Source organism: Oncorhynchus kisutch, linkage group LG12 (assembly GCF_002021735.2).
Source record: "Oncorhynchus kisutch isolate 150728-3 linkage group LG12, Okis_V2, whole genome shotgun sequence".
NCBI lineage: Eukaryota > Metazoa > Chordata > Actinopteri > Salmoniformes > Salmonidae > Oncorhynchus > Oncorhynchus kisutch.
This window is the reverse complement of record NC_034185.2, coordinates 3,832,028-3,859,833: the sequence shown is the minus strand read 5'-3', so window position 1 is coordinate 3,859,833 and position 27,806 is coordinate 3,832,028. Positions and strand designations below refer to the sequence as shown.

The window sequence follows — 27,806 nt, the reverse complement described above, 5'->3', positions numbered from 1 at the left end:
TAGAAATGCCTTGGAGATCGACTAGAAATGCCTTGGAGATCGACTAGAAATGCCTTGGAGATCGAATAGAAATGCCTTGGAGATCGTGATCGATTGGTGACCACTGCTTTAGAGGTTAAGACTGAGGGGGGGGGGGGGGGGTTCTACTAAGCTAACATATGCAATTGTTTTAAGTTGGTCATACCTATGTATAAAAAAATATATATATTAAAATGATGAAACATTACATTTGGCCTTACTGCTATTAGCCCAGAATTGACTATAAATATTGAAGCGCTTTGAATATCAGATTCACACATGGAACATCAGATAGTTCCCCCCCCCCCAACAAAAAAAACTCCAAAGGAAGATCTGAAGTGTCTGTCTTATACCAGAGATATAAGAAAGATCAGAAAACTATTTTATTTTTGACACATATTTAACCCCTTGGGTGTCCTAGAGCAACACAACATCCATAAATGTGTTCGTGAGAGACTCACCATCCCACAGAGGGGTCATATTAGCATGTAGCCTACAGATGTTTTTGTGAGAAGACGGATTTTCAGGATGTCTCCTGATCTGACAAACACCGCTATTAGCTCGGCCACCCAGATATATCTCTAGCATTAACAGACAGATGTTCTTTTATGGTGATTTTTGTATTATGCTAATTAGATTTCTGCAGGGCGGGCTAATTGACTCGTGAGGGTTAAGAGCAAATTAAAAGAGTCTATAAGTTTGAAACCTAACTGCCAAACAGGTCTGTACCCTTTGGCCCTTTCAGGGCTCCGACTTAGGTAGTCCCAAATGGCACCCTATTCCCTATATAGCGCACTACTTTGGCCAGAGCTCTATTCCCTATATAGTGCACTACTATAGACCAGAGCCCTATTCCCTATATAGTGCACTACTTTGGCCAGAGCCCTATTCCCTATATAGTGCATTACTATAGACCAGAGCCCTATTCCCTATATAGTGCACTACTATAGACAAGAGCCCTATTCCCTATATAGTGCACTACTTTGGCCAGAGCTCTATTCCCTATATAGTGCACTACTTTAGACCAGGTCCCTATTCCCTATATAGTGCACTACTTTAGACCAGAGCCCTATTCCCTATATAGTGCACTACTATAGACCAGAGCCCTATTCCCTATATAGTGCACTACTATAGACCAGAGCCCTATTCCCTATATAGTGCACTACTTTGGCCAGAGCCCTATTCCCTACATAGTGCACTACTTTGGCCAGAGCTCGATGGGCTGGTTAAAAGTAGTGCACTATATATGGAAAAAAGGTGCCATTTGATGCACACTAGCTGTACACTCAAGCTACACTACATGACCAAAAGTATGTGGACACCTGCTTGTCCAACATCTCATTCCAAAATCATGGGTATTAATATGAATTTGGTTCCTCCTTTGCTGCTATAACAGCCCCACTCTTCTGGGAAGGCTTTCCACTAGATGTTGGAACATTGCTGCTATAACAGCCTCCACTCTTCTGGGAAGGCTTTCCACTAGATGTTGGAACATTGCTGCCGGGACTTGCTTCCATTCGGGCACTGATGTTGGGCAATTAGGACTGACTCGAAGTCGGCATTCCAATTCATCCCAAAGGTGTTCGATGGGGTTGAGGTCAGGACTCTGTGCAGGCCAGTCAAGTTCTTCCACACCAATCTCGACAAACCATTTCTGTATAGATCTAGCTTTGTGCACGGGGGCACTGTCATGCTGAAACAGGAAAGGGCCTTCCCCAAACTGTTGCCACAACGTTGGAAGCACAGAATCATCTAGAATGTCATTGTATGTTGTAGCGTTAAGATTTCCCTTCACTGGAACTAAGAGGCCTAGCCCGAACCATGAAAAACAGCCTCAGACCATTATTCCTCCTCCACCAAACTTTACAGTTGTCTGTATGCATTGGGGCAGGTAGCGTTTTCCTGGCATCTGCTAAACCCAGATTCATCCGTCACACTGCCAGATGGTGAAGTGTGATTCATCACTCCAGAGAACACGTTTCCACTGTTCCAGAGTCCAATGGCGGCGAGCTTTACTCCAGCTGACGCTTGGCATTGCCCATAGTGATATTAGGCTTGTATGTGGCTGCTCAGCCATGGAAACCCATTTCCTAAAGGTCCCGACTAACAGTTATTGTGCTGACGTTGCTTCCAGAGGCAGTTTGGAACTGGACGATTTGTACGCGCTTCAGCACTCGGTGGACCCGTTCTGTGTACTTGTGTGGCCTACCACTTCACGGCTGAGCCGTTGTTGCTCCTAGACGTTTCCACATCACAATATCAGCACTTACAGTTGACATGGGGCAGCTCTAGCAGGGCAGAAATTTGACGAACTGACTTGTTGGAAAGGTGTCATCCTATGACGGAGCTCATCAGCAAGGCCGTTCTACTGACAATGTTTGTCTATGGAGATTGCATTGCTGTGTGCTCAATTTTATACATCTGTCAGCAACGGGTGTGGCTGAAACAGTGAAATCCACTAATTTGAAGGGGTGTCCACATACTTTTGTATATACAATGTATCTCTGATGCAACAATTCAATAACCAACGTTAATAAAGCTGTCAACATTACAGCTGCTTCCTCTGTGCTTCATTCAACGTTAAAGCGGTTTTCATTAGGGCACCATTTGAGGCGGAGCCTAAGTCTGTCTGAAAATGCTGCTGTTCTTCCCTGATTTTACAGACTCCCCTGAGCAACATTCACACATGGTATTGACACACACACTGAGAGACATTGATCTATCACATAAAACAGTCCATAACCAGGCTTAGTTTGATCTGATAGCAGAACAAATACGACTTAGTGCTTTTTAAAACCCTGTGAAAACCCAACCACCGGGTCCCACCCTTAGTATAGTGATTAACAGCCTCAACGGCCAATCCAAGTGTCACTTCCTCCTTCGTTGACTAATCAGACCGCGAGTTCCTACTCAAAAAAGTGATTTGATCAAAGTTTGAGTTCCTCGATGTCGTCGTCGAAGGAAGCAATGGCTCGTACGGCCGGCCTGCTCTCGGTCACGTGGAGCGAGGAAAGGAAGGGTCCAAGGGAACCTGTTGGGGCAGGGGCCTTGGGCTCAAAGGGGAAAAAGCCTTCTCTGCAGTTGCGGGGCCCGGTGAGGGTGGAAGTGGGAGGGTTAAAGAGGACGTCTGGGGGGCTGTCGGAGATCGGAGAGGGGCTGGATGGGGGGCCAAAGAGCTGCTGCAACAATGTAGACTTCCTCTCCTTTCCCGGGCCTGGTCCTCCTCTCTCCTCTCTCTCTGACCGCCCCAGCAGAGCGTCCAGAGCCGAGGGCGGCGGTGGGGTTGGGAAGCCTGTACCCCCTCGTGGGGCCGGCCGTCCAAAGGACGGGGCGTAGCTACCGAAAGCCAGGTCCTCGCTTGAGTCCTGAGCCCTCATCCCTCTCCTCCCAGTCCCCGCTCCTGGACCCAAACCGCTCTCTGCCCCGCCTCGCCCTGACTTGCCCCCCTCCCTGCTCCCCGCTCCCCCACGCAGACCGCCCATCTCCTCCGGCTCAGTGAAGCTGAAGATGGAAGGGTTCTGGTTCCGTGGGTCGGAGAGCCGTGGAGGAGAACGTGCAGTGGAACCTGAGCTAGACTCCAGGGGTTCTGGGTTAACCTCGTAGAACAGCCCAGCGTTCTGTGGTGGCTCGTTCTGCTTGTCAATTTCCCTCAGCTTTGCCAATAGTTGCTCCTTCCTGCGACGCTCTGCCTCCGCCACTTCCTGACTGGCTAGCGCCTCTTGGTTCCGCCTCGCAACCTCTTCCTGGACTTGGCCACGCCTCTTCCTGTTCTCTTCCTCCTTCTGAATCAGCCTCTTACTCTCCTCCTCCTCTTTCTCCCAGCCTGTGTAGAGAAATATGGTTCAGGATATGGCTATACGTGGTGCTGGTCAGAGTACGTTCAGGATATGTTTATGGTGGTGGTGCTGGTCAGAGTACGTTCAGGATATGGTTATGTGTGGTGGTGCTGGTCAGAGTACGTTCAGGATATGGCTATACGTGGTGGTGCTGGTCAGAATACGTTGAGGATATGGTTATGTGTGGTGGTGCTGGTCAGAGTACGTTCAGGATATGGTTATACGTGGTGGTGCTGGTCAGAGTACGTTGAGGATATGTTTATGGTGGTGGTGCTGGTCAGAGTACGTTCAGGATATGGTTATATGTGGTGGTGCTGGTCAGAATACGTTCAGGATATGGTTATGTGTGGTGGTGCTGGTCAGAGTACGTTCAGGATATGGTTATATGTGGTGGTGCTGGTCAGAGTACGTTCAGGATATGGTTATATGTGGTGGTGCTGGTCAGAGTACATTCAGGATATGGTTATACGTGGTGGTGCTGGTCAGAGTACGTTCAAGATATGGTTATATGTGGTGGTGCTGGTCAGAGTACGTTCAGGATATGGTTATATGTGGTGGTGCTGGTCAGAGTACATTCAGGATATGGTTATACGTGGTGGTGCTGGTCAGAATACGTTCAAGATATGGTTATATGTGGTGGTGCTGGTCAGAGTACGTTCAGGATATGGTTATATGTGGTGGTGCTGGTCAGAGTACATTCAGGATATGGTTATACGTGGTGGTGCTGGTCAGAGTACATTCAGGATATGGTTATACGTGGTGGTGCTGGTCAGAGTACGTTCAAGATATGGTTATATGTGGTGGTGCTGGTCAGAGTACGTTCAGGATATGGTTATGTGTGGTGGTGCTGGTCAGAGTACATTCAGGATATGGATATACGTGGTGGTGCTGGTCAGAGTACGTTCAGGATATGGTTATATGTGGTGGTGCTGGTCAGAGTACATTCAGGATATGGATATACGTGGTGGTGCTGGTCAGAGTACGTTCAGGATATGGTTATGTTGGTGCTGTGGTTGTAGTTCTCTCACCATCTCTCAGTCTCTTGGTCTTTTCCTCAAGTGTGTCCAACTCCAGGTCAATCCTCTGCTTCTCCCTCTCTCTCTCCTTCTGTACCCTCTCTCGCTCCCCTCTCTCCTTTCTCTCCTCAGTCTCCTTCAGCCTTCGCTCTGCTATGTCAACCTCCTGTCCAGAGAAGGAGAGAGAGCGAGACACAGGGAGGGGGGGAGAGAGGACATCCATACGGACATCTTGGTTATTCCATCAACAAGCTGTTCAAAACGAGTGGGAACGGTTACATTTTTTACCTTTTTAATTATAGGAGGTAGCAGCCTATCAGATTGGAGGCATGGCTTATTGGAGGAGTGGCTTATTGGAGGTGTGGCTTATTGGAGGCATGGCTTATTGGAGGAGTGGCTTATTGGAGGCATGGCTTATTGGAGGAGTGGCTTATTGGAGGCATGGCTTATTGGAGTAGTGGCTTATTGGAGGAGTGGCTTATTGGAGGCGTGGCTTATTGGAGGCATGGCTTATTGGAGGAGTGGCTTATTGGAGGCATGGCTTATTGGAGGAGTGGCTTATTGGAGGCATGGCTTATTGGAGGAGTGGCTTATTGGAGGCATGGCTTATTGGAGGAGTGGCTTATTGGAGGCGTGGCTTATTGGAGGAGTGGCTTATTGGAGGCATGGCTTATTGTAGGAGTGGCTTATTGGAGGCATGGCTTATTGGAGGAGTGGCTTATTGGAGGCATGGCTTATTGGAGGAGTGGCTTATTGGAGGCATGGCTTATTGGAGGAGTGGCTTATTGGAGGCGTGGCTTATTGGAGGAGTGGCTTATTGGAGGCATGGCTTATTGGAGGAGTGGCTTATTGGAGGCATGGCTTATTGGAGGAGTGGCTTATTGGAGGCATGGCTTATTGGAGGCGTGGCTTATTGGAGGCGTGGCTTTCAGATTGTTATTTATGGTCACCTGTTAGCGTAAATGTTTTTGTACACTGTAAATTAAAGTGTTCCTTGAACATGGATATTACATATTCTAATATAATATGAATAATATTAACATTGCTGATTACATACAGTAATAAAGTGTTAACTATTCCAACATCGGGATTTGCATAGGAACTCATATACCTCTGTTAGCATCATAGGCTCTTGAGGAACTCATTTACCTCTGTTAGCATCATAGGCTCTTGAGGAACTCATATACCTCTGTTAGCATCATAGGCTCTTGAGGAACTCATTTACCTCTGTTAGCATCATAGGCTCTTGAGGAACTCATATACCTCTGTTAGCATCATAGGCTCTTGAGGAACTCATATACCTCTGTTAGCATCATAGGCTCTTGAGGAACTCATATACCTCTGTTAGCATCATAGGCTCTTGAGGAACTCATATACCTCTGTTAGCATCATAGGCTCTTGAGGAACTCATATACCTCTGTTAGCATCATAGGCTCTTGAGGAACTCATATACCTCTGTTAGCATCATAGGCTCTTGAGGAACTCATATACCTCTGTTAGCATCATAGGCTCTTGAGGAACTCATATACCTCTGTTAGCATCATAGGCTCTTGAGGAACTCATTTTTTACATTAAACCTTTATTTAACTAAGCAAATCAGTTAAGAACAAATTCTTATTTACAATGACGGCCAACACCGGCCAAACCCGGACGATGTGCACCGCCCTACGGGACTCCCAGTCACGGCCGGATGTAATACAGCCTGGAATCGAGCCAGGGACCGTAGTGACGCCTCTTGAACTGAGATTCAGTGCCTTAGACCGCTGCGCCACTCGGGAGCCCCATACACCTCTGTTAGCATCATTGAAGCTACAAACCTGCCAGTGATTACCTTTAACATGTGATGACAATACAACAGAAGAGATGAACAGGAATGACATTTACTCCAACGGGTGGCCAAAAACAGATCATCTATTTTAATGCCACGCCCCTACTAAGCCACGCCTCCACTCCAGGGTTCCTCTAGGAACCCATTAAAGGTTTCTCCAAGAACTCCGCAACTAACGGAAGGTGCAAATATGAACAGGTGGAAATATGAACGGGTGTAAATCTGAACAGGTGGAAATATGAACAGGTGGAAATATGAACAGGTAGAAATATGAACAGGTGGAAATATGAACGGGTGGAAATATGAACAGGTGGAAATATGAACGGGTGTATATATAGGGAAACGGCTGCAATATATAGGGAAACGGGAACAATATATAGGGAAACGGGAACAATATATAGGGAAACGGGAACAATATATAGGGAAACGGGAACAATATATAGGGAAACGGGTACAATATATGGGGAAACGGGTGCAATATATAGGGAAACGGGTGCAATATATGGGGAAACGGGTGCAATATATGGGGAAACGGGAACAATATATAGGGAAACGGGAACAATATATAGGGAAACGGGAACAATATATAGGGAAACGGGTACAATATATGGGGAAACGGGTGCAATATATAGGGAAACGGGTGCAATATATGGGGAAACGGGAACAATATATAGGGAAACGGGAACAATATATAGGGAAACGGGTACAATATATGGGGAAACGGGTGCAATATATAGGGAAACGGGTGCAATATATGGGGAAACGGGAACAATATATAGGGAAACGGGTGCAATATATGGGGAAACGGGTACGATATATAGGGAAACGGGTACAATATATAGGGAAACGGGTGCAATATATAGGGAAACGGGTACAATATATGGGGAAACGGGTACAATATATGGGGAAACGGGTACAATATATGGGGAAACGGGTACAATATATGGGGAAACATGTGCAATATATAGGGAAACGGGTACAATATATGGGGAAACGGGTGCAATATATAGGGAAACTGGTACAATATATGGGGAAACGGGTGCAATATATAGGGAAACGGGTGCAATATATAGGGAAACGGCTGCAATATATAGAGAAAAGTAGTATACTACAGTGCTTTGCAAAAGTATTCAGACCCCTTGGATTAATTCACATTTATTGTGTTACAAAGTGGGATTAAAATAGATTTATTGTTTTTTTTTCAACAATCTACACAAAATACAAAGTGAAAGAAAAGTGGAAAAAAATATATATTTTTACAAATATTTATAAAAATCTAATAACTTAAGGGTTATAGTCATTGCATAACTATTCAGCTCCCCCAGTATTCAGCTCCCCCAGTATTCATCTCCCCGAGTATTCAGCTCCCCCAGTATTCAGCTCCCCCAGTATTCAGCTCCCCCAGTATTCAGCTCCCCGAGTATTCATCTCCCCTAGTATTCAGCTCCCCCAGTATTCAGCTCCCCCAGTATTCAACTCCCCCAGTATTCAGCTCCCCCGGTATTCATCTCCCCGAGTATTCAGCTCCCCCAGTATTCAGCTCCCCCAGTATTCAGCTCCCCCAGTATTCAGCTCCCCCAGTATTCAGCTCCCCCAGTATTCAGCTCCCCGAGTATTCAGCTCCCCCAGTATTCAGCTCCCCCAGTATTCAGCTCCCCCGGTATTCAGCTCCCCCGGTATTCAGCTCCCCCAGTATTCAGCTCCCCCAGTATTCAGCTCCCCCAGTATTCAGCTCCCCCAGTATTCAGCTCCCCCAGTATTCAGCTCCCCCAGTATTCAGCTCCCCCAGTATTCAGCTCCCCCAGTATTCAGCTCCCCGAGTATTCAGCTCCCCCAGTATTCATCTCCCCTAGTATTCAGCTCCCCCAGTATTCATCTCCCCTAGTATTCAGCTCCCCCAGTATTCAGCTCCCCCAGTATTCAGCTCCCCCAGTATTCAGCTCCCCCAGTATCTAGCTCCCCCAGTATTCAGCTCCCCCAGTATTCAGCTCCCCCAGTATTCAGCTCCCCCAGTATTCAGCTCCCCCAGTATTCACTGTCACTATATAACACAACATATACCAAGACCAGAGGGGGCACTGTCACTATATAACACAACATATACCAAGACCAGAGAGAGCACTGTCACTATATAACACAACATATACCAAGACCAGAGAGAGCACTGTCACTATATAACACAACATGTACCAAGACCAGAGAGAGCACTGTCACTATATAACACAACATATACCAAGACCAGAGAGCACTGTCACTATATAACACAACATATAGCAAGACCAGAGAGCACTGTCACTATATAACACAACATGTACCAAGACCAGAGAGAGCACTGTCACTATATAACACAACATATACCAAGACCAGAGAGCACTGTCACTATATAACACAACATGTACCAAGACCAGAGAGAGCACTGTCACTATATAACACAACATATACCAAGACCAGAGAGCACTGTCACTATATAACACAACATATAGCAAGACCAGAGAGCACTGTCACTATATAACACAACATGTACCAAGACCAGAGAGAGCACTGTCACTATATAACACAACATATACCAAGACCAGAGAGCACTGTCACTATATAACACAACATATACCAAGACCAGAGAGCACTGTCACTATATAACACAACATATACCAAGACCAGAGAGCACTGTCACTATATAACACAACATATAGCAAGACCAGAGAGCACTGTCACTATATAACACAACATGTACCAAGACCAGAGAGAGCACTGTCACTATATAACACAACATATACCAAGACCAGAGAGCACTGTCACTATATAACACAACATATACCAAGACCAGAGAGCACTGTCACTATATAACACAACATATACAACATCTCTGGGTCTGAATTAATAACTGCTATAGCCTACCACCATCTGAATGGTTATGGGTCTGAATTAATAACTGCTATAGTCTACCACCATCTGAATGGTTATGGTTCTGAATTAATAACTGCTATAGTCTACCACCATCTGAATGGTTATGCGTCTGAATTAATAACTGCTATAGTCTACCACCATCTGAATGGTTATGGGTCTGAATTAATAACTGCTATAGTCTACCACCATCTGAATGGTTATGGGTCTGAATTAATAACTGCTATAGCCTACCACCATCTGAATGGTTATGGGTCTGAATTAATAACTGCTATAGTCTACCACCATCTGAATGGTTATGGGTCTGAATTAATAACTGCTATAGTCTACCACCATCTGAATGGTTATGGTTCTGAATTAATAACTGCTATAGTCTACCACCATCTGAATGGTTATGGGTCTGAATTAATAACTGCTATAGCCTACCACCATCTGAATGGTTATGGGCCTGAATGGTTATGGGTCTGAATTAGTAACTGCTATAGTCTACCGCGATTGCGCATTCACTCTTCTTTCAAACTATTGACTGCTGTTTTTAACATTCACCAAACAATAGCTTGCTTCCCTCTTCGAATAGTCTAAAAGATTCTGCATTTTAACATTCACCAAACAATAGCTTTCTTCCCTCTTCGAATAGTCTAAAAGATTCTGCATTTTAACATTCACCAAACAATAGCTTGCTTCCCTCTTCGAATAGTCTAAAAGATTCTGCATTTTAACATTCACCGAACAATAGCTTGCTTCCCTCTTCGAATAGTCTAAAAGATTCTGCATTTTAACATTCACCAAACAATAGCTTGCTTCCCTCTTCGAATAGTCTAAAAGATTCTGCATTTTAACATTCACCAAACAATAGCTTGCTTCCCTCTTCGAATAGTCTAAAAGATTCTGCATTTTAACATTCAGCAAACAATAGCTTGCTTCCCTCTTCGAATAGTCTAAAAGATTCTGCATTTTAACATTCACCAAACAATAGCTTTCTTCCCTCTTCGAATAGTCTAAAAGATTCTGCATTTTAACATTCACCAAACAATAGCTTGCTTCCCTCTTCGAATAGTCTAAAAGATTCTGCATTTTAACATTCACCAAACAATAGCTTTCTTCCCTCTTCGAATAGTCTAAAAGATTCTGCATTTTAACATTCACCAAACAATAGCTTTCTTCCCTCTTCGAATAGTCTAAAAGATTCTGCATTTTAACATTCACCAAACAATAGCTTTCTTCCCTCTTCGAATAGTCTAAAAGATTCTGCATTTTAACATTCACCAAACAATAGCTTTCTTCCCTCTTCGAATAGTCTAAAAGATTCTGCATTTTAACATTCACCAAACAATAGCTTTCTTCCCTCTTCGAATAGTCTAAAAGATTCTGCATTTTAACATTCACCAAACAATAGCTTGCTTCCCTCTTCGAATAGTCTAAAAGATTCTGCATTTTAACATTCACCAAACAATAGCTTTCTTCCCTCTTCGAATAGTCTAAAAGATTCTGCATTTTAACATTCACCAAACAATAGCTTGCTTCCCTCTTCGAATAGTCTAAAAGATTCTGCATTTTAACATTCACCAAACAATAGCTTGCTTCCCTCTTCGAATAGTCTAAAAGATTCTGCATTTTAACATTCACCAAACAATAGCTTGCTTCCCTCTTCGAATAGTCTAAAAGATTCTGCATTTTAACATTCACCAAACAATAGCTTGCTTCCCTCTTCGAATAGTCTAAAAGATTCTGCATTTTAACATTCACCAAACAATAGCTTGCTTCCCTCTTCGAATAGTCTAAAAGATTCTGCATTTTAACATTCACCAAACAATAGCTTGCTTCCCTCTTCGAATAGTCTAAAAGATTCTGCATTTTAACATTCACCAAACAATAGCTTGCTTCCCTCTTCGAATAGTCTAAAAGATTCAGCATTTTAACATTCACCAAACAATAGCTTTCTTCCCTCTTCGAATAGTCTAAAAGATTCTGCATTTTAACATTCACCAAACAATAGCTTGCTTCCCTCTTCGAATAGTCTAAAAGATTCTGCATTTTAACATTCACCAAACAATAGCTTGCTTCCCTCTTCGAATAGTCTAAAAGATTCTGCATTTTAACATTCACCAAACAATAGCTTTCTTCCCTCTTCGAATAGTCTAAAAGATTCTGCATTTTAACATTCACCAAACAATAGCTTGCTTCCCTCTTCGAATAGTCTAAAAGATTCTGCATTTTAACATTCACCAAACAATAGCTTGCTTCCCTCTTCGAATAGTCTAAAAGATTCTGCATTTTAACATTCACCAAACAATAGCTTGCTTCCCTCTTCGAATAGTCTAAAAGATTCTGCATTTTAACATTCACCAAACAATAGCTTGCTTCCCTCTTCGAATAGTCTAAAAGATTCTGCATTTTAACATTCACCAAACAATAGCTTTCTTCCCTCTTCGAATAGTCTAAAAGATTCTGCATTTTAACATTCACCAAACAATAGCTTGCTTCCCTCTTCGAATAGTCTAAAAGATTCTGCATTTTAACATTCACCAAACAATAGCTTGCTTCCCTCTTCGAATAGTCTAAAAGATTCTGCATTTTAACATTCACCAAACAATAGCTTGCTTCCCTCTTCGAATAGTCTAAAAGATTCTGCATTTTAACATTCACCAAACAATAGCTTTCTTCCCTCTTCGAATAGTCTAAAAGATTCTGCATTTTAACATTCACCAAACAATAGCTTCTTCCCTCTTCGAATAGTCTAAAAGATTCTGCATTTTAACATTCACCAAACAATAGCTTTCTTCCCTCTTCGAATAGTCTAAAAGATTCTGCATTTTAACATTCTCCAAACAATAGCTTGCTTCCCTCTTCGAATAGTCTAAAAGATTCTGCATTTTAACATTCACCAAACAATAGCTTGCTTCCCTCTTCGAATAGTCTAAAAGATTCTGCATTTTAACATTCACCAAACAATAGCTTGCTTCCCTCTTCGAATAGTCTAAAAGATTCTGCATTTTAACATTCACCAAACAATAGCTTTCTTCCCTCTTCGAATAGTCTAAAAGATTCTGCATTTTAACATTCACCAAACAATAGCTTTCTTCCCTCTTCGAATAGTCTAAAAGATTCTGCATTTTAACATTCACCAAACAATAGCTTTCTTCCCTCTTCGAATAGTCTAAAGATTCTGCATTTTAACATTCACCAAACAATAGCTTTCTTCCCTCTTCGAATAGTCTAAAAGATTCTGCATTTTAACATTCACCAAACAATAGCTTGCTTCCCTCTTCGAATAGTCTAAAAGATTCAGCATTTTAACATTCACCAAACAATAGCTTTCTTCCCTCTTCGAATAGTCTAAAAGATTCTGCATTTTAACATTCACCAAACAATAGCTTGCTTCCCTCTTCGAATAGTCTAAAAGATTCTGCATTTTAACATTCACCAAACAATAGCTTTCTTCCCTCTTCGAATAGTCTAAAAGATTCTGCATTTTAACATTCACCAAACAATAGCTTTCTTCCCTCTTCGAATAGTCTAAAAGATTCTGCATTTTAACATTCACCAAACAATAGCTTTCTTCCCTCTTCGAATAGTCTAAAAGATTCTGCATTTTAACATTCACCAAACAATAGCTTGCTTCACTCTTCGAATAGTCTAAAAGATTCTGCATTTTAACATTCACCAAACAATAGCTTGCTTCCCTCTTCGAATAGTCTAAAAGATTCTGCATTTTAACATTCACCAAACAATAGCTTGCTTCCCTCTTCGAATAGTCTAAAAGATTCTGCATTTTAACATTCACCAAACAATAGCTTGCTTCCCTCTTCGAATAGTCTAATAGATTCTGCATTTTAACATTCACCAAACAATAGCTTGCTTCCCTCTTCGAATAGTCTAAAAGATTCTGCATTTTAACATTCACCAAACAATAGCTTGCTTCCCTCTTCGAATAGTCTAATAGATTCTGCATTTTAACATTCACCAAACAATAGCTTGCTTCCCTCTTCGAATAGTCTAAAAGATTCTGCATTTTAACATTCACCAAACAATAGCTTGCTTCCCTCTTCGAATAGTCTAAAAGATTCTGCATTTTAACATTCACCAAACAATAGCTTGCTTCCCTCTTCGAATAGTCTAAAAGATTCTGCATTTTAACATTCACCAAACAATAGCTTTCTTCCCTCTTCGAATAGTCTAAAAGATTCTGCATTTTAACATTCACCAAACAATAGCTTTCTTCCCTCTTCGAATAGTCTAAAAGATTCTGCATTTTAACATTCACCAAACAATAGCTTTCTTCCCTCTTCGAATAGTCTAAAAGATTCTGCATTTTAACATTCACCAAACAATAGCTTGCTTCCCTCTTCGAATAGTCTAAAAGATTCTGCATTTTAACATTCACCAAACAATAGCTTGCTTCCCTCTTCGAATAGTCTAAAAGATTCTGCATTTTAACATTCACCAAACAATAGCTTGCTTCCCTCTTCGAATAGTCTAAAAGATTCTGCATTTTAACATTCACCAAACAATAGCTTGCTTCCCTCTTCGAATAGTCTAAAAGATTCTGCATTTTAACATTCACCAAACAATAGCTTTCTTCCCTCTTCGAATAGTCTAAAAGATTCTGCATTTTAACATTCACCAAACAATAGCTTGCTTCCCTCTTCGAATAGTCTAAAAGATTCTGCATTTTAACATTCACCAAACAATAGCTTTCTTCCCTCTTCGAATAGTCTAAAAGATTCTGCATTTTAACATTCACCAAACAATAGCTTGCTTCCCTCTTCGAATAGTCTAAAAGATTCTGCATTTTAACATTCACCAAACAATAGCTTTCTTCCCTCTTCGAATAGTCTAAAAGATTCTGCATTTTAACATTCACCAAACAATAGCTTTCTTCCCTCTTCGAATAGTCTAAAAGATTCTGCATTTTAACATTCACCAAACAATAGCTTTCTTCCCTCTTCGAATAGTCTAAAAGATTCTGCATTTTAACATTCACCAAACAATAGCTTGCTTCCCTCTTCGAATAGTCTAAAAGATTCTGCATTTTAACATTCACCAAACAATAGCTTGCTTCCCTCTTCGAATAGTCTAAAAGATTCTGCATTTTAACATTCACCAAACAATAGCTTGCTTCCCTCTTCGAATAGTCTAAAAGATTCTGCATTTTAACATTCACCAAACAATAGCTTGCTTCCCTCTTCGAATAGTCTAAAAGATTCTGCATTTTAACATTCACCAAACAATAGCTTGCTTCCCTCTTCGAATAGTCTAAAAGATTCTGCATTTTAACATTCACCAAACAATAGCTTGCTTCCCTCTTCGAATAGTCTAAAAGATTCTGCATTTTAACATTCACCAAACAATAGCTTGCTTCCCTCTTCGAATAGTCTAAAAGATTCTGCATGGGGCCTCAGATCCTCATAAAGTTCTACAGCTGCATCATTGAGAGCATCTTGACTGGCTGCCTAAAAATGATCAAAAGACTCAAAAGACTCTAGCCACCCAAGACAAACTGTTCTCTCTGCTACCGTCTGGAACCAACAGGACCCTGAACAGCTTCTACCCCCAAGCCATAAGACTGATCAATAGTTCAATAGTTAATCAATAGCTACCCGGTCTTTCTGCATGAACCCTTTCTGCACTCTTTATACTCGTCACATACGCTGCTGCTACTGTTTACTATCTGTCATTTTATTCCTAGTCATATGTACATATCTACCTCAAAGCGTAAGTAAGCATGTCACTGTTAGTCTGTTGTTTACGCATGTTGTTTACATCTGTTGTTTACACATGTTGTTTACGCATGTTGTTTACGCATGTTGTTTACATCTGATGTTTACGCATGTTTTTTACGCATGTTGTTTACGCATGTTGTTTACATCTGTTGTTTACGCATGTTGTTTACGCATGTTTTTTACATATGTTGTTTACGCATGTTGTTTACATCTGTTGTTTACACATGTTGTTTACATCTGTTGTTTACGCATGTTGTTTACGCATTTTGTTTACGCATGTTGTTTACGCATGTTGTTTACATCTGTTGTTTACGCATGTTGTTTACATCTGTTGTTTACGCATGTTGTTTACGCATGTTGTTTACATCTGTTGTTTACGCATGTTGTTTACGCATGTTGTTTACGCATGTGACAAAATAACATTTGATTTGTATCTTTGATGTGTCTGAGTGGTTTAATAAATAATCCACAGCATCATTATTAACTTAACCTTAAAGAGATATTCAATGTCTATATGTGTCATTGTTACCCATCCACCAATCACTGCCCTTCTTTATGAGGCTTTCAAAGAGTTGAATCTGTGCTTGAAATTCAATAGTTGACCGAGGGACCTTACAGATGTGGTATGTATGAGGGACAGAGGAAGGGTTAGTCATTCACTACTAGACCGAGGGACCTTACAGATGTGGTATGTATGAGGGACAGAGGAAGGGTTAGTCATTCACTACTAGACAGAGGGACCTTACAGATGTGGTATGTATGAGGGACAGAGGAAGGGTTAGTCATTCACTACTAGACCGAGGGACCTTACAGATGTGGTATGTATGAGGGACAGAGGAAGGGTTAGTCATTCACTACTAGACCGAGGGACCTTACAGATGTGGTATGTATGAGGGACAGAGGAAGGAGTAGTCATTCACTACTAGACTGAGGGACCTTACAGATGTTGTATGGGGGACAGAGGAAGGGTTAGTCATTCACTACTAGACTGAGGGACCTTACAGATGTGGTATGTATGGGGGACAGAGGAAGGAGTAGTCATTCACTACTAGACTGAGGGACCTTACAGATGTTGTATGGGGGACAGAGGAAGGAGTAGTCATTCACTACTAGACTGAGGGACCTTACAGATGTTGTATGGGGGACAGAGGAAGGAGTAGTCATTCACTACTAGACTGAGGGACCTTACAGATGTTGTATGGGGGACAGAGGAAGGAGTAGTCATTCACTACTAGACTGAGGGACCTTACAGATGTTGTATGGGGGACAGAGGAAGGAGTAGTCATTCACTACTAGACTGAGGGACCTTACAGATGTTGTATGGGGGACAGAGGAAGGGTTAGTCATTCACTACTAGACTGAGGGACCTTACAGATGTTGTATGGGGGACAGAGGAAGGAGTAGGCATTCACTACTAGACTGAGGGACCTTACAGATGTTGTATGGGGGACAGAGGAAGGAGTAGTCATTCACTACTAGACTGAGGGACCTTACAGATGTTGTATGGGGGACAGAGGAAGGGTTAGTCATTCACTACTAGACTGAGGGACCTTACAGATGTGGTATGTATGAGGGACAGAGGAAGGAGTAGTCATTCACTACTAGACCGAGGGACCTTACAGATGTGGTATGTATGGGGGACAGAGGAAGGAGTAGTCATTAAAAATCATGCCAACCCCTGTTATTTCACACGCAGTATGACTATACTATAGTTATGAATTTTTTATTTATCCTAAAATATATGTACTCTTTCCCCCCAATTTGACAGAGTATTTTCTGTACATTGTTGACAAAAAAAAAAGACAATTAAATCGATTTTAATCCCACTTTGTAACACAATAACATGTGAAGAAATCCATGGGATCTGAATACTTTTGCAAGCCACTGTATGTAGGGAATAAGGTTCCAAAGTAGTGCACTACAGAGCAAATAGAGCACTATTTGTGACTCACCCTAGAGCTGTAAGGTGTACTAGAGACACCTGGCTTGAGTGACAGGTAGTCATCAGGGGCTTGGTCGTTGTAGTGATAGTTGCCCTCGGTGACGGCCGGGGGCGGTGACGGGAAGTCGAGACTCAAGTTCTCGTTCACTGTCTGTACTGCCTTAGAGCTGGACATACTGGGGCCTATACACACACACACACACACACACACACACACACACACACACACACACACACAGAGCAATAGGGTGCAACCAAACAAAACATTACATTTTATTACAATCTTTAAATTTTTTTATTACAATTTCTTCTCTCCAACTGTGGACTATTATTACCTTAAGGCTCCCCTACTGGTATATATATAAATTAAATAATATATATTTAGGCTCCCCTACTGGTATATATATATAAATTAAATAATATATATTTAGGCTCCCCTACTGGTATATATATAAATTAAATAATATATATTTAGGCTCCCCTACTGGTATATATATATAAATTAAATAATATATATTTAGGCTCCCCTACTGGTATATACAACATTACTTTCTCTAAATGACAAATGATTAAATACATTTACCTCAATAGTTTTCTAGGAGTGACTTCAACATTGTTTAGTTGAGCAGGACTAGTGGCACCCAGGGAAAGTGGTTTCTGAGAGAATAACAGGAGGGGAACCTTTAACCCTGGACTGCGTTTAACGCCAAGCGACCCTACCTTTCCTCTTTGTGGTGCTGTCTGTGTTCCTGGGCGATGGTTTCAACAAGCGGTTGGCATAGATGTTCCTAGTGTCCAGTTCCCTCTCCTTCTCCTACAAGGGTTAGAGTTAGCTTTTATAACGCAACGTAGAGTGTGTGTGTGTGTCTCTGTGTGTGATTGTATGTGTGTGTGTGTGTGTGTCTCCGTGTGTGTGTGTGTGTGTCTCCGTGTGTGATTGTGTGTGTCTCCGTGTGTGATTGTGTGTGTGTGTGTCTCCGTGTGTGTGTGTGTGTGTCTCCGTGTGTGTGTGTGTGTGTATGTGTGTGTTTGTCCGTGTGAGTGTGTGTGTTTGTCCGTGTGTGTGTTTGTCCGTGTGTGTGTGAGAGTGTGTGCGTGTGTGTGTGTCCGTGTGTGTGTGTGTGTGTCCGTGTGTGTGTGTCTGTGTCCGTGTGTGTGTGTTTGTGTCCGTGTGTATGTGTTTGTGTGTGTGTGTGTGTGCGTGCGTGTGTGTGTCCATGTGTGTGTGTGTACCTTGAGTTTGTTGCTGAGTCGTTCCACCTCCTCCTGCAGGTCTGAGACCTGGTCCTGGGTACTGATGGTCTTCCTCCTCTCTGTAGCTAGCTGTCTCTGGTAACTACTGATGCTCAGTTCCACTCTGCGCTCCAGATCCTAAACACACACACACACACTCTACGTTGCGTTATAGAAGCTAACTCTAACCCTTGTAGGAGAAGGAGAGGGAACTGGACACTAGGAACAATAACAACTATGTTTTAAGGGAGAAGTAGGCATTGGTCTGATATGATGGACAGAATGCTTTGTGGTGTTGAGATCCGTCCGGTCCCCTACCCCCTACTCCCTACCCCCTACTCCCTACCCCCTACTCCCTACCCCCTACCCCCTACTCCCTACTCCCTACCCCCTAATCCCTACCCCCTACCCCCTACTCCCTACCCCCTACTCCCTACCCCCTACTCCCTACCCCCTACTCCCTACCCCCTACTCCCTACCCCCTACTCCCTAATCCCTACTCCCTACTCCCTACCCCCTACTCCCTACCCCCTAATCCCTACCCCCTACTCCCTACTCCCTAGTCTTCCCGTCTCCTCTTGATGATGTAACAATGCTCCAACGTTGTCTGAACTCAACATTCCATTTTAATATTGCTGTATGTGACAGTTAAACGCTATATTTAAGTTTGTTTGTATATGTGGAGTCTATTTGTGTACTAGTTTTAATATATATGTGACAGGAAACTAAAAGTATGTTTAAATAATGTATTTTAACCATTCATGTTAAATGTACTGTATATTGTTCAGATTTGTTCTTTGATGTCACCATGTTCAGTCTGCAATAAAAAGTCTGCTGTTGTTACATCAGGAGTGGTGCCATTGGTTTTACCCTGCAGCCTAGACCAGATATTTATGGGAGAAGTTTTAAGGGAGAAGAAGACAGTGCTCCTCCTGCTCCTCCTTGCACAAAGGCGGAGGTAGAGGTCCTGCTGCTGGGTTGTTGCCCTCCTACGGCCTCCTCCACATCTCCTGATGTACTGGCTTGTCTCCTGGTAGCGCCTCCATGCTCTGGACACTACGCTGACAGACACAGCAAACCTTCTTGCCACAGCTCGCATTGATGTTCCATCCTGGATGAGCTGCACTACCTGAGCCACTTGTGTGGGTTGTAGACTCCGTCTCATGCTACCACTAGAGTGAAAGCACCGCCAGCATTCAAAAGTGACCAAAACATCAGCCAGGAAGCATAGGAACTGAGAAGTGGTCTGTGGTCACCACCTGCAGAACCACTCCTTTATTGGGGGTGTCTTGCTAATTGCCTATAATTTCCACCTGTTGTCTATTCCATTTGCACAACATCATGTGAAATGTATTGTCAATCAGTGTTGCTTCCTAAGTGGATAGTTTGATTTCACAGAAGTGTGATTGACTTGGAGTTACATTGTGTTGTTTAAGTGTTCCCTTAATTTTTTTCAGCAGTGTATATTTTACCTCTTGGTGATGTCATTCGGAAACATAATGTAAACTTTCACTGCTATGCAGATGACACACAGCTGTGCATTTCGATGAAACATGGTGAAGCCCCAAAATTGCCCTCCCTGGAAGCCTGTGTTTCAGACACAAGGAAGTGGATAGCTGCAAACTTTCTACTTTTAAACTCGGACAAAACAGAGATACTAGTTCTAGGTCCCAAGAAACAAAGATCTTTTGTTGCATTAAGAAGGAAATAAAATCCACAAATGAACTTTTAACAAGGCACACCTGTTAATTGAAATGTATTCCAGGTGACTACCTCATGACGCTGGTTGAGAGAATGCCACGAGTGTGCAAAGCTTTCATCAAGGTAAAGGGTGGCTACTTTGAAGAATCTCAAATATAAAATATATTTTGATTTGTTTAACACTTCTATGGTACATGATTCCATTTTGAGGTCTTCACTCTTTATTTTATTTTATTTTTTTACTTTATTCTACAATTTAGAAAATAGTGCAAATAAAAGAAAACCCCTTGAATGAGCTTTTGACTGGCACTGTATCAGAAATGCTACAAAGTAGCTGGTTGGTTCAAGTTGGTTCTTAGTGGACAGAAATTAGCATGTGAAACCGATAATTGATACATGTAATAAAACTCTTGCACCTACAAACTTAAGACAATCCGACATTTTTGTAAGTCCAATAGTCGCTTTATGGGACGCTACAGTCTCGTTGTAATCCGACATCTCGGATTTGAGTTAAGTAGGTGCAGGTGATACTCTGAAAACTAAAATGCTAACGACCCTCTTAAAAATCCGGTATGTGGAATTTTCATAGACATTGGTGTCATATTGGTTTATCGCCCCTACAATAATCGATGCCAAACAGCATGTTGAAACCAACCATCGCCCAGGAACAGAAACCACGCTACCAAGAGGATAGCTACTGCTCTGCCTGCCTGCCTGCGTGTGTGTGAGAACTAGTGTCCTGTACTTCACCTTAAGAGCTCTGTGATCTGTGTTTACCATGTGCAGGAGATGGTCTCTGTAGTGTGCTAGTAGCTACTGTACCTTGATCTTTAGCTGGTTCTCCTGGTCCTTGGCCCTCTCCTGCTCCAGTCTCCTGGTGAGCTCCTCCCTGGGACCTAACTCCTGCTGTTCTGCCAGACGCCTCAGACGACCCAGGGACGACTGGCTACGCTGCAGCTGCTCCTGGAGGGCGGGAGGGAGAGAGAGAGAGAGAGAGAGAGAGAGAGAGCGAGAGAGAGAGGGGCAGGGAGGGAGGCAGAGAGAGAGAGAGAGAGAGAGAGAGAGAGAGAGAGAGGGAGAGAGAGAGAGAGAGAGAGAGAGAGGGAGAGAGGGAGAGAGAGAGAGAGAGAGAGAGAGAGAGAGAGAGAGAGAGAGAGAGAGAGGGAGAGAGAGAGAGAGAGGGAGAGAGAGAGAGAGAGAGAGAGAGAGAGAGAGAGAGAGAGAGAGAGAGAGAGAGAGAGAGGGAGAGAGAGAGAGAGGGAGAGGGAGAGGGAGAGGGAGAGAGAGAGGGAGAGGGAGAGAGAGAGAGAGAGAGAGGGAGGGAGGGAGGGAGGGAGGGAGGGACAGTCAGATGGACAGACAGATGGACAGTCAGATGGACAGACAGATAGACACTTCTGGCCAGCTCACACTTAAACCTATTTGATTTGTTTTGTACTCTTCAACAAAAAGCAAACACTTTCTGCATTTAGATCTGGTCAGTATGAGTCCTCTGGCTTTCCGTACCTGTGTGTCTTTGAGTCGCCTCTCAGTGTCCCGCTCCCTCTCCTGTGTCCGCCGTAGACGTTCCCGCAGAGCTGTGGTCTCGTTGGCGTGGCGCGACAGCAGCTGGGCGATCTCACTCTCCGTGTCGTCGTATCGCTGCAGCGCCCTCTCCTGGCGGTGCTGGAGCTATAGGAATCACACACAGACAGGCCAATTGAAATAGATTGAGGAGTCTGTATTATTATGGCATCTGTGACATCACCATTGAGGCTATCTCCATTTTAAAGTAGTCCATTTTATTCTTCTTTTGCGTTTGAAAAAAAAGCATAAACCTTATATTGGTGATTGACCTAAACCAAATATTATGTGTCATTCATGTATTGTGGCCACTAACTGGTAGTGATATAGAGGAAATGTACAAATCATAGGCAACCCAATATGAACAACACAACCCTCTGATCATTGGCTGATCGCACCCAATCCGTAGAAAACCCTACCCAGTTCACTACTTTTAAATTGTGGAAGCCCTTGGCAATACCCATGCTAAAAGGGGTCAGGGTTAGTAGGTTTACCTGTCTGAGGGTCAGGGTTAGTAGGTGTACCTGTCTGAGGGTCAGGGTTAGGGGTCAGGGTTAGTAGGTTTACCTGTCTGAGGGTCAGGGTTAGGGGTCAGGGTTAGTTATCTACCTGTCTGAGGGTCAGGGTTAGTAGGTTTACCTGTCTGAGGGTCAGGGTTAGGGGTCAGGGTTAGTTAGCTACCTGTCTGAGGGTCAGGGTTAGGGGTCAGGGGTCAAGGTTAGGGGTCAGGGTTAGGGGTCAGGGTTAGTATGTTTACCTGTCTGAGAGTCAGGGTTAGTAGGTTTATCTGTCTGAGGGTCCGGGTTAGGGGTCAGGGTTAGTTAGCTACCTGTCTGAGGGTCAGGGTTAGGGGTCAGGGTTAGAGGTCAGGGTTAGAAGGTTTACCTGTCTGAGGGTCAGGGTTAGTTAGGTTACCTGTCTGAGGGTCAGGGTTAGGGGTCAGGGTTAGTAGGTTTACCTGTCTGAGGGTCAGGGTTAGTTAGCTACCTGTCTGAGGGTTAAGGTTAAGGGTAAGGGCTCAGGGTTAGGGGTCAGGGTTAGTAGGTTTACGTGTCTGAGAGTCAGGGTTAGTAGGTTTACCTGTCTGAGGGTCAAGGTTAGGGGTCAGGGTTAGTAGGTTAACCTGTCTGAGGGTCAGGGTTAGTAGGTTTACCTGTCTGAGGGTCAGGGTTAGGGGTCAGGGTTGGTTAGCTACCTGTCTGAGGGTCAGGGTTAGGTGTCAGGGTTAGAGGTCAGGGTTAGAAGGTTTACCTGTCTGAGGGTCAGGGTTAGTTAGGTTACCTGTCTGAGGGTCAGGGTTAGTAGGTTTACCTGTCTGAGGGTCAGGGTTAGTTAGCTACCTGTCTGAGGGTTAAGGTTAAGGGTAAGGGCTCAGGGTTAGGGGTCAGGGTTAGTAGGTTTACGTGTCTGAGAGTCAGGGTTAGTAGGTTTACCTGTCTGAGGGTCAGGGTTAGTAGGTTTACCTGTCTGAGGGTCAGGGTTAGGGGTCAGGGTTAGTTAGCTACCTGTCTGAGGGTCAGGGTTAGGGGTCAGGGTTAGAGGTCAGGGTTAGAGGTCAGGGTTAGTAGGTTTACCTGTCTGAGAGTCAGGGTTAGTTAGGTTACCTGTCTGAGGGTCAGGGTTAGGGGTCAGGGTTAGTAGGTTAACCTGTCTGAGGGTCAGGGTTAGTAGGTTTACCTGTCTGAGGGTCAGGGTTAGGGGTCAGGGTTAGTTAGCTACCTGTCTGAGGGTCAGGGTTAGGGGTCAGGGTTAGAGGTCAGGGTTAGAGGTCAGGGTTAGTAGGTTTACCTGTCTGAGAGTCAGGGTTAGTTAGGTTACCTGTCTGAGGGTCAGGGTTAGTTATCTACCTGTCTGAGGGTCAGGGTTAGTTAGGTTACCTGTCTGAGGGTCAGGGTTAGGGGTCAGGGTTAGTAGGTTTACCTGTCTGAGGGTCAGGGTTAGTTAGCTACCTGTCTGAGGGTTAAGGTTAAGGGTTAGGGCTCAGGGTTAGGGGTCAGGGTTAGTAGGTTTACGTGTCTGAGGGTCAGGGGTCAGGGTTAGTAGGTTTACCTGTCTGAGGGTCAGGGTTAGTTAGTTACCTGTCTGAGGGTCAGGGTTAGGGGTCAGGGTTAGGGGTCAGGGTTAGTAAGCTACCTGTCTGATGGTCAGGGTTAGGGGTCAGGGTTAGTAGGTTTACCTGTCTGAGGGTCAGGGTTAGGGGTCAGGGTTAGTAGGTTTACCTGTCTGAGGGTCAGGGTTAAGGGTCAGGGTTAGTTAGCTACCTGTCTGAGGGTCAGGGTTAGGGGTCAGGGTTAGGGGTCAGGGTTAGTAGGTTTACCTGTCTGAGGATGCGGTTCTCCTTAGTTATCTGGTCGGTGTGGAGCTGTAGCTCTGCCAGGGCGTTGCGTAACTCGTTGATCTTCAACAGGCGGGCCGACAGCATGCGCTTGGTCACCAGGTCAAGATCTTTAGGGGGTGCCGTGGTGTCCTTGATCAGGCTCTGGGACTCGGTCCGTACCCCCCAACGCTGAGCCCGCTGGGGCTGGGCACCCACGCGGGGAGGGCGAGACACACCCCGACGGACGCCTATGGAGGAGAAGCACACACACAGTACACACCTGGGACACACAACTAGGACATCTCTGTTACAACTACATAACAACTAGGACATCTCTGTTACAACTACATAACAACTAGGACATCTCTGTTACAACTACATAACAACTAGGACATCTCTGTTACAACTACATAACAACTAGGACATCTCTGTTACAACTACATAACAACTAGGACATCTCTGTGTTACAACTACATAACAACTAGGACATCTGTGTTACAACTACATAACAACTAGGACATCTCTGTTACAACTACATAACAACTAGGACATCTCTGTTACAACTACATAACAACTAGGACATCTCTATCTGTTACAACTACATAACAACTAGGACATCTCTATGTGTTACAACTACATAACAACTAGGACATCTCTGTTACAACTACATAACAACTAGGACATCTCTGTTACAACTACATAACAACTAGGACATCTCTGTTACAACTACATAACAACTAGGACATATCTGTTACAACTACATAACAACTAGGACATCTCTGTTACAACTACATAACAACTAGGACATCTCTGTTACAACTACATAACAACTAGGACATCTCTGTTACAACTACATAACAACTAGGACATCTCTGTTACAACTACATAACAACTAGGACATCTCTGTTACAACTACATAACAACTAGGACATCTCTGTTACAACTACATAACAACTAGGACATCTCTGTTACAACTACATAACAACTAGGACATCTCTGTTACAACTACATAACAACTAGGACATCTCTGTTACAACTACATAACAAGTTACACCTTAGAGTAGTACAGAGACCACATTTGAAGTGTGCTAGCAAGCTACACTGCTATCTTACTGGAGACATTGCGTGGGTGGGTGTGGGTGTACAGTACCTGTTTGGTGCGGGTACAGAGACCCTCTTGGTGTGGGTGGGTGTGGGTGTACAGTACCTGTTTTGTGTAGAGGACTGCTGGAGACATTGAGTGGGTGGGTGTGGGTGTACAGTACCTGTTTTGTGTAGAGGACTGCTGGAGACACTCTTGGTTTTGGTGGGTGTGGGTGTACAGTACCTGTTTTGTGTAGAGGACTGCTGGAGACATTGAGTGGGTGGGTGTGGGTGTACAGTACCTGTTTTGTGTAGAGGACTGCTGGAGACATTGAGTGGGTGGGTGTGGGTGTACAGTACCTGTTTTGTGTAGAGGACTGCTGGAGACATTGAGTGGGTGGGTGTGGGTGTACAGTACCTGTTTTGTGTAGAGGACTGCTGGAGACCCTCTTTGCGCGAGGTCCCTTTCTGCGAGGGCTGGGGGAGGGCGTACGGGAGTAGGGCGACAGCGTGTGTTCCGAGGGTGTTAGGTTCTCGTAGTCCTCAGAGTAGAAAGAGCTGCTCCTCCGATGCTCTCTGTCTGACATGCGGTCCCGGTCCGGATCCACTTCCTGTGTCCGTGTCTTAGCCTGGTCCCCAGCACAGCTGTCCCTCTCATCTCTTTCTCCGTCCCGACTCTTGTCCCGTTTCAGAGTTCGTACCGACGCCTCGGAACCTTTCCCAGCCGTGCTCCTGCTGCGGGACTGACGACTCTGACGCTCCGCATCTCGGTTGTCCTCGTAAGGGGGAGGCATGTTCTCTGTATCCATGTGGTCCCTCTGACAAGAGATTCTTCATGGATATGGATAAGATGGATACACAGAAGAAGTCATCCGATGATTCAGATTAGTCCTATTACACTGTATCACTGACTGTGTAGGCTCCCTACCAGTCAATAACATTGATATAACCTAGTGTACCTTTATTTAACTAGGCAAGTCAGTTAAGAACAAATTCTTATTTTCAATGACGGCCTAGGAACAGTGGGTTAACTACCTGTTCAGGGGCAGAACGACAGATTTGTACCTTGTCAGCTCGGGAGTTTGAACTTGCAACCTTCCGTTTACTAGTCCAACGCTCTAACCTGGGGAGGCAGGGTAGCCTATTTCACATTAATGCAATTCAGGAGGACAACATTTTTGGACAGGTCTGAGAAGCTTTCACATCTTACTTTAAAAAAAATGTATTTTACCTTTATTTAACTGGGTAAGTCAGTTAAGAACAAATTCTTATTTACAATGATGGCCTATCCCGGCCAAACCCGGAAGATGCTGGGCCAACTGTGCTCCGCCCTATGGACTCCTAATCAAGGCCGGTTGTGATACAGCCTGGATTCGAACCAGAGTGTCTGTAGTGACATCTCTAGCACTGAGATGCAGTGCCTTAGACCGCTGCGATGTTCAAATCAAATACAAGAATAGGAATAAAGTGACAAATTGTAAACAGTAGCAGTTGCGTGTGATGAGTCCAAAAAAGGTTAGCGCAAACAAACGTTTTGAGCAGAAAATTGTGTTTCTATTAGACAAATTCAGGTAGGTCCTGCCCCGTTTCGTTCTGTTTACACCCTGTTTGCTTCCGTTTGGTTCTTAAACAGTAAAGAGTAAACCGTAAACGCACAGATATTTCACTGGATGTATAAATATGAAGCATCCGGTTAGCGTTTCCGCTCACTACCAAATTTGGTAGTTAGAGGAAGCCCACTGGCGGGCAGTGGGAAAAGATGGAACAAGGTAGATTTTGTCCGATATTCTGCAAATCTTCTCATCAATTAAAACATTTGATCTCAATGCAGCTTTCTGTTACCAAAACTAAAATATGCTATGAACAGAACGGACTAAGTTTTGTAGACTTCACCCTTTTATCAAACTGTTTATAAAGGAGTGCAAAGCGAGTTAAGTTATTGCATTCGCGCACTTCAAAGAGCTATGCGTTCCCAGACGGAAATATGCAGATGTATACTAGACTGCGTCAATAATGATATCCCCAGCGGGTGTTTCGCTTTGCAAGCCAACTTCTTGCTTCTTCTGGCCACTATGACTCATTAGTTCCCATTGGAAACGATATACTGTGGTCTATCTTGGCTTAGTTATAAAAGCCTTTCCGTTGCAAAACGTAAACCCCCCCCCACATCACCAGGTTTAATCAACATTTATTTAAATCGATTTGCTATTTGGTTAGGCTCATTTTAAATTAAAAAGTTTGGAAAGAGGCATTATCAACCCACCTCGTTTAGATGAACCTTGGCGTCACGTCTCCGTGACTTCTCTCCTTTCGCGGAATGGTCTCTTGTCTGGTCAATTTGGTAGCTGACTAGTCTAGATAACTAGCTATTTGTCTTGCTAACCTAGCACCGCTCGTTAGCTCTGAATAGCTAGTTATATAGCTAACGACGTTAGCTAAATTAGCAGTCTAGCTCACAACAACAAAGCCTGTAACCCTAGTAACATTTAACCCTGCATTTATGCCAGAATATGTCCATGGCTCTTTAGCTATCTATTTAAGATATGGGTCATTTACTGCCCTCTAAATTTAGGGGGAAGATCTACTAAAAGCTAGCTAGGGGATAGGCACAGCTACATGGCAGACTCCACGCCTGGCCCCTTTAG

At 43.7% G+C, this 27,806-nt stretch overlaps 1 protein-coding gene across 2 annotated transcripts; it reads right to left on the bottom strand.

Annotated features, from left to right (window-relative positions):
• Positions 1–1,168: 1,168 nt before the first annotated feature.
• lca5 (lebercilin LCA5) lies at positions 1,169–27,806 on the bottom strand. 2 transcript variants are annotated; one of them, XM_031836740.1, is made up of 10 exons: positions 27,425–27,806; positions 25,580–25,992; positions 24,079–24,326; positions 21,705–21,869; positions 21,021–21,161; positions 18,498–18,635; positions 17,985–18,078; positions 17,275–17,447; positions 4,883–5,036; positions 1,169–3,841 (listed from the first exon to the last, which is right to left on the bottom strand). In XM_031836740.1, exons 2-10 carry the CDS (start codon positions 25,968–25,970, stop codon positions 2,946–2,948), a joined length of 2,400 nt encoding a protein of 799 aa, XP_031692600.1. In that variant the 5' UTR covers positions 25,971–25,992; positions 27,425–27,806; the 3' UTR covers positions 1,169–2,945. The 2 variants fall into 2 exon arrangements, with proteins under 2 accessions (XP_031692600.1, XP_031692601.1); XM_031836741.1 differs by lacking the exons at positions 25,580–25,992; positions 27,425–27,806 and adding an exon at positions 25,286–25,566.

Bases quoted from the DNA above. Each gene is read 5' to 3' on its own strand.
- lca5 (XM_031836740.1), bottom strand. From the start codon at position 25,970: ATGGATACAGAGAACATGCCTCCCCCTTACGAGGACAACCGAGATGCG. The intron at 5,037-17,274 runs GTGAGTCACAAA...TTCTCTGGACAG, and splicing joins GTACACCTTACAGCTCTAGG to GAGGTTGACATAGCAGAGCG. The intron at 3,842-4,882 runs GTGAGAGAACTA...TTCTCTACACAG, and splicing joins GACCAAGAGACTGAGAGATG to GCTGGGAGAAAGAGGAGGAG.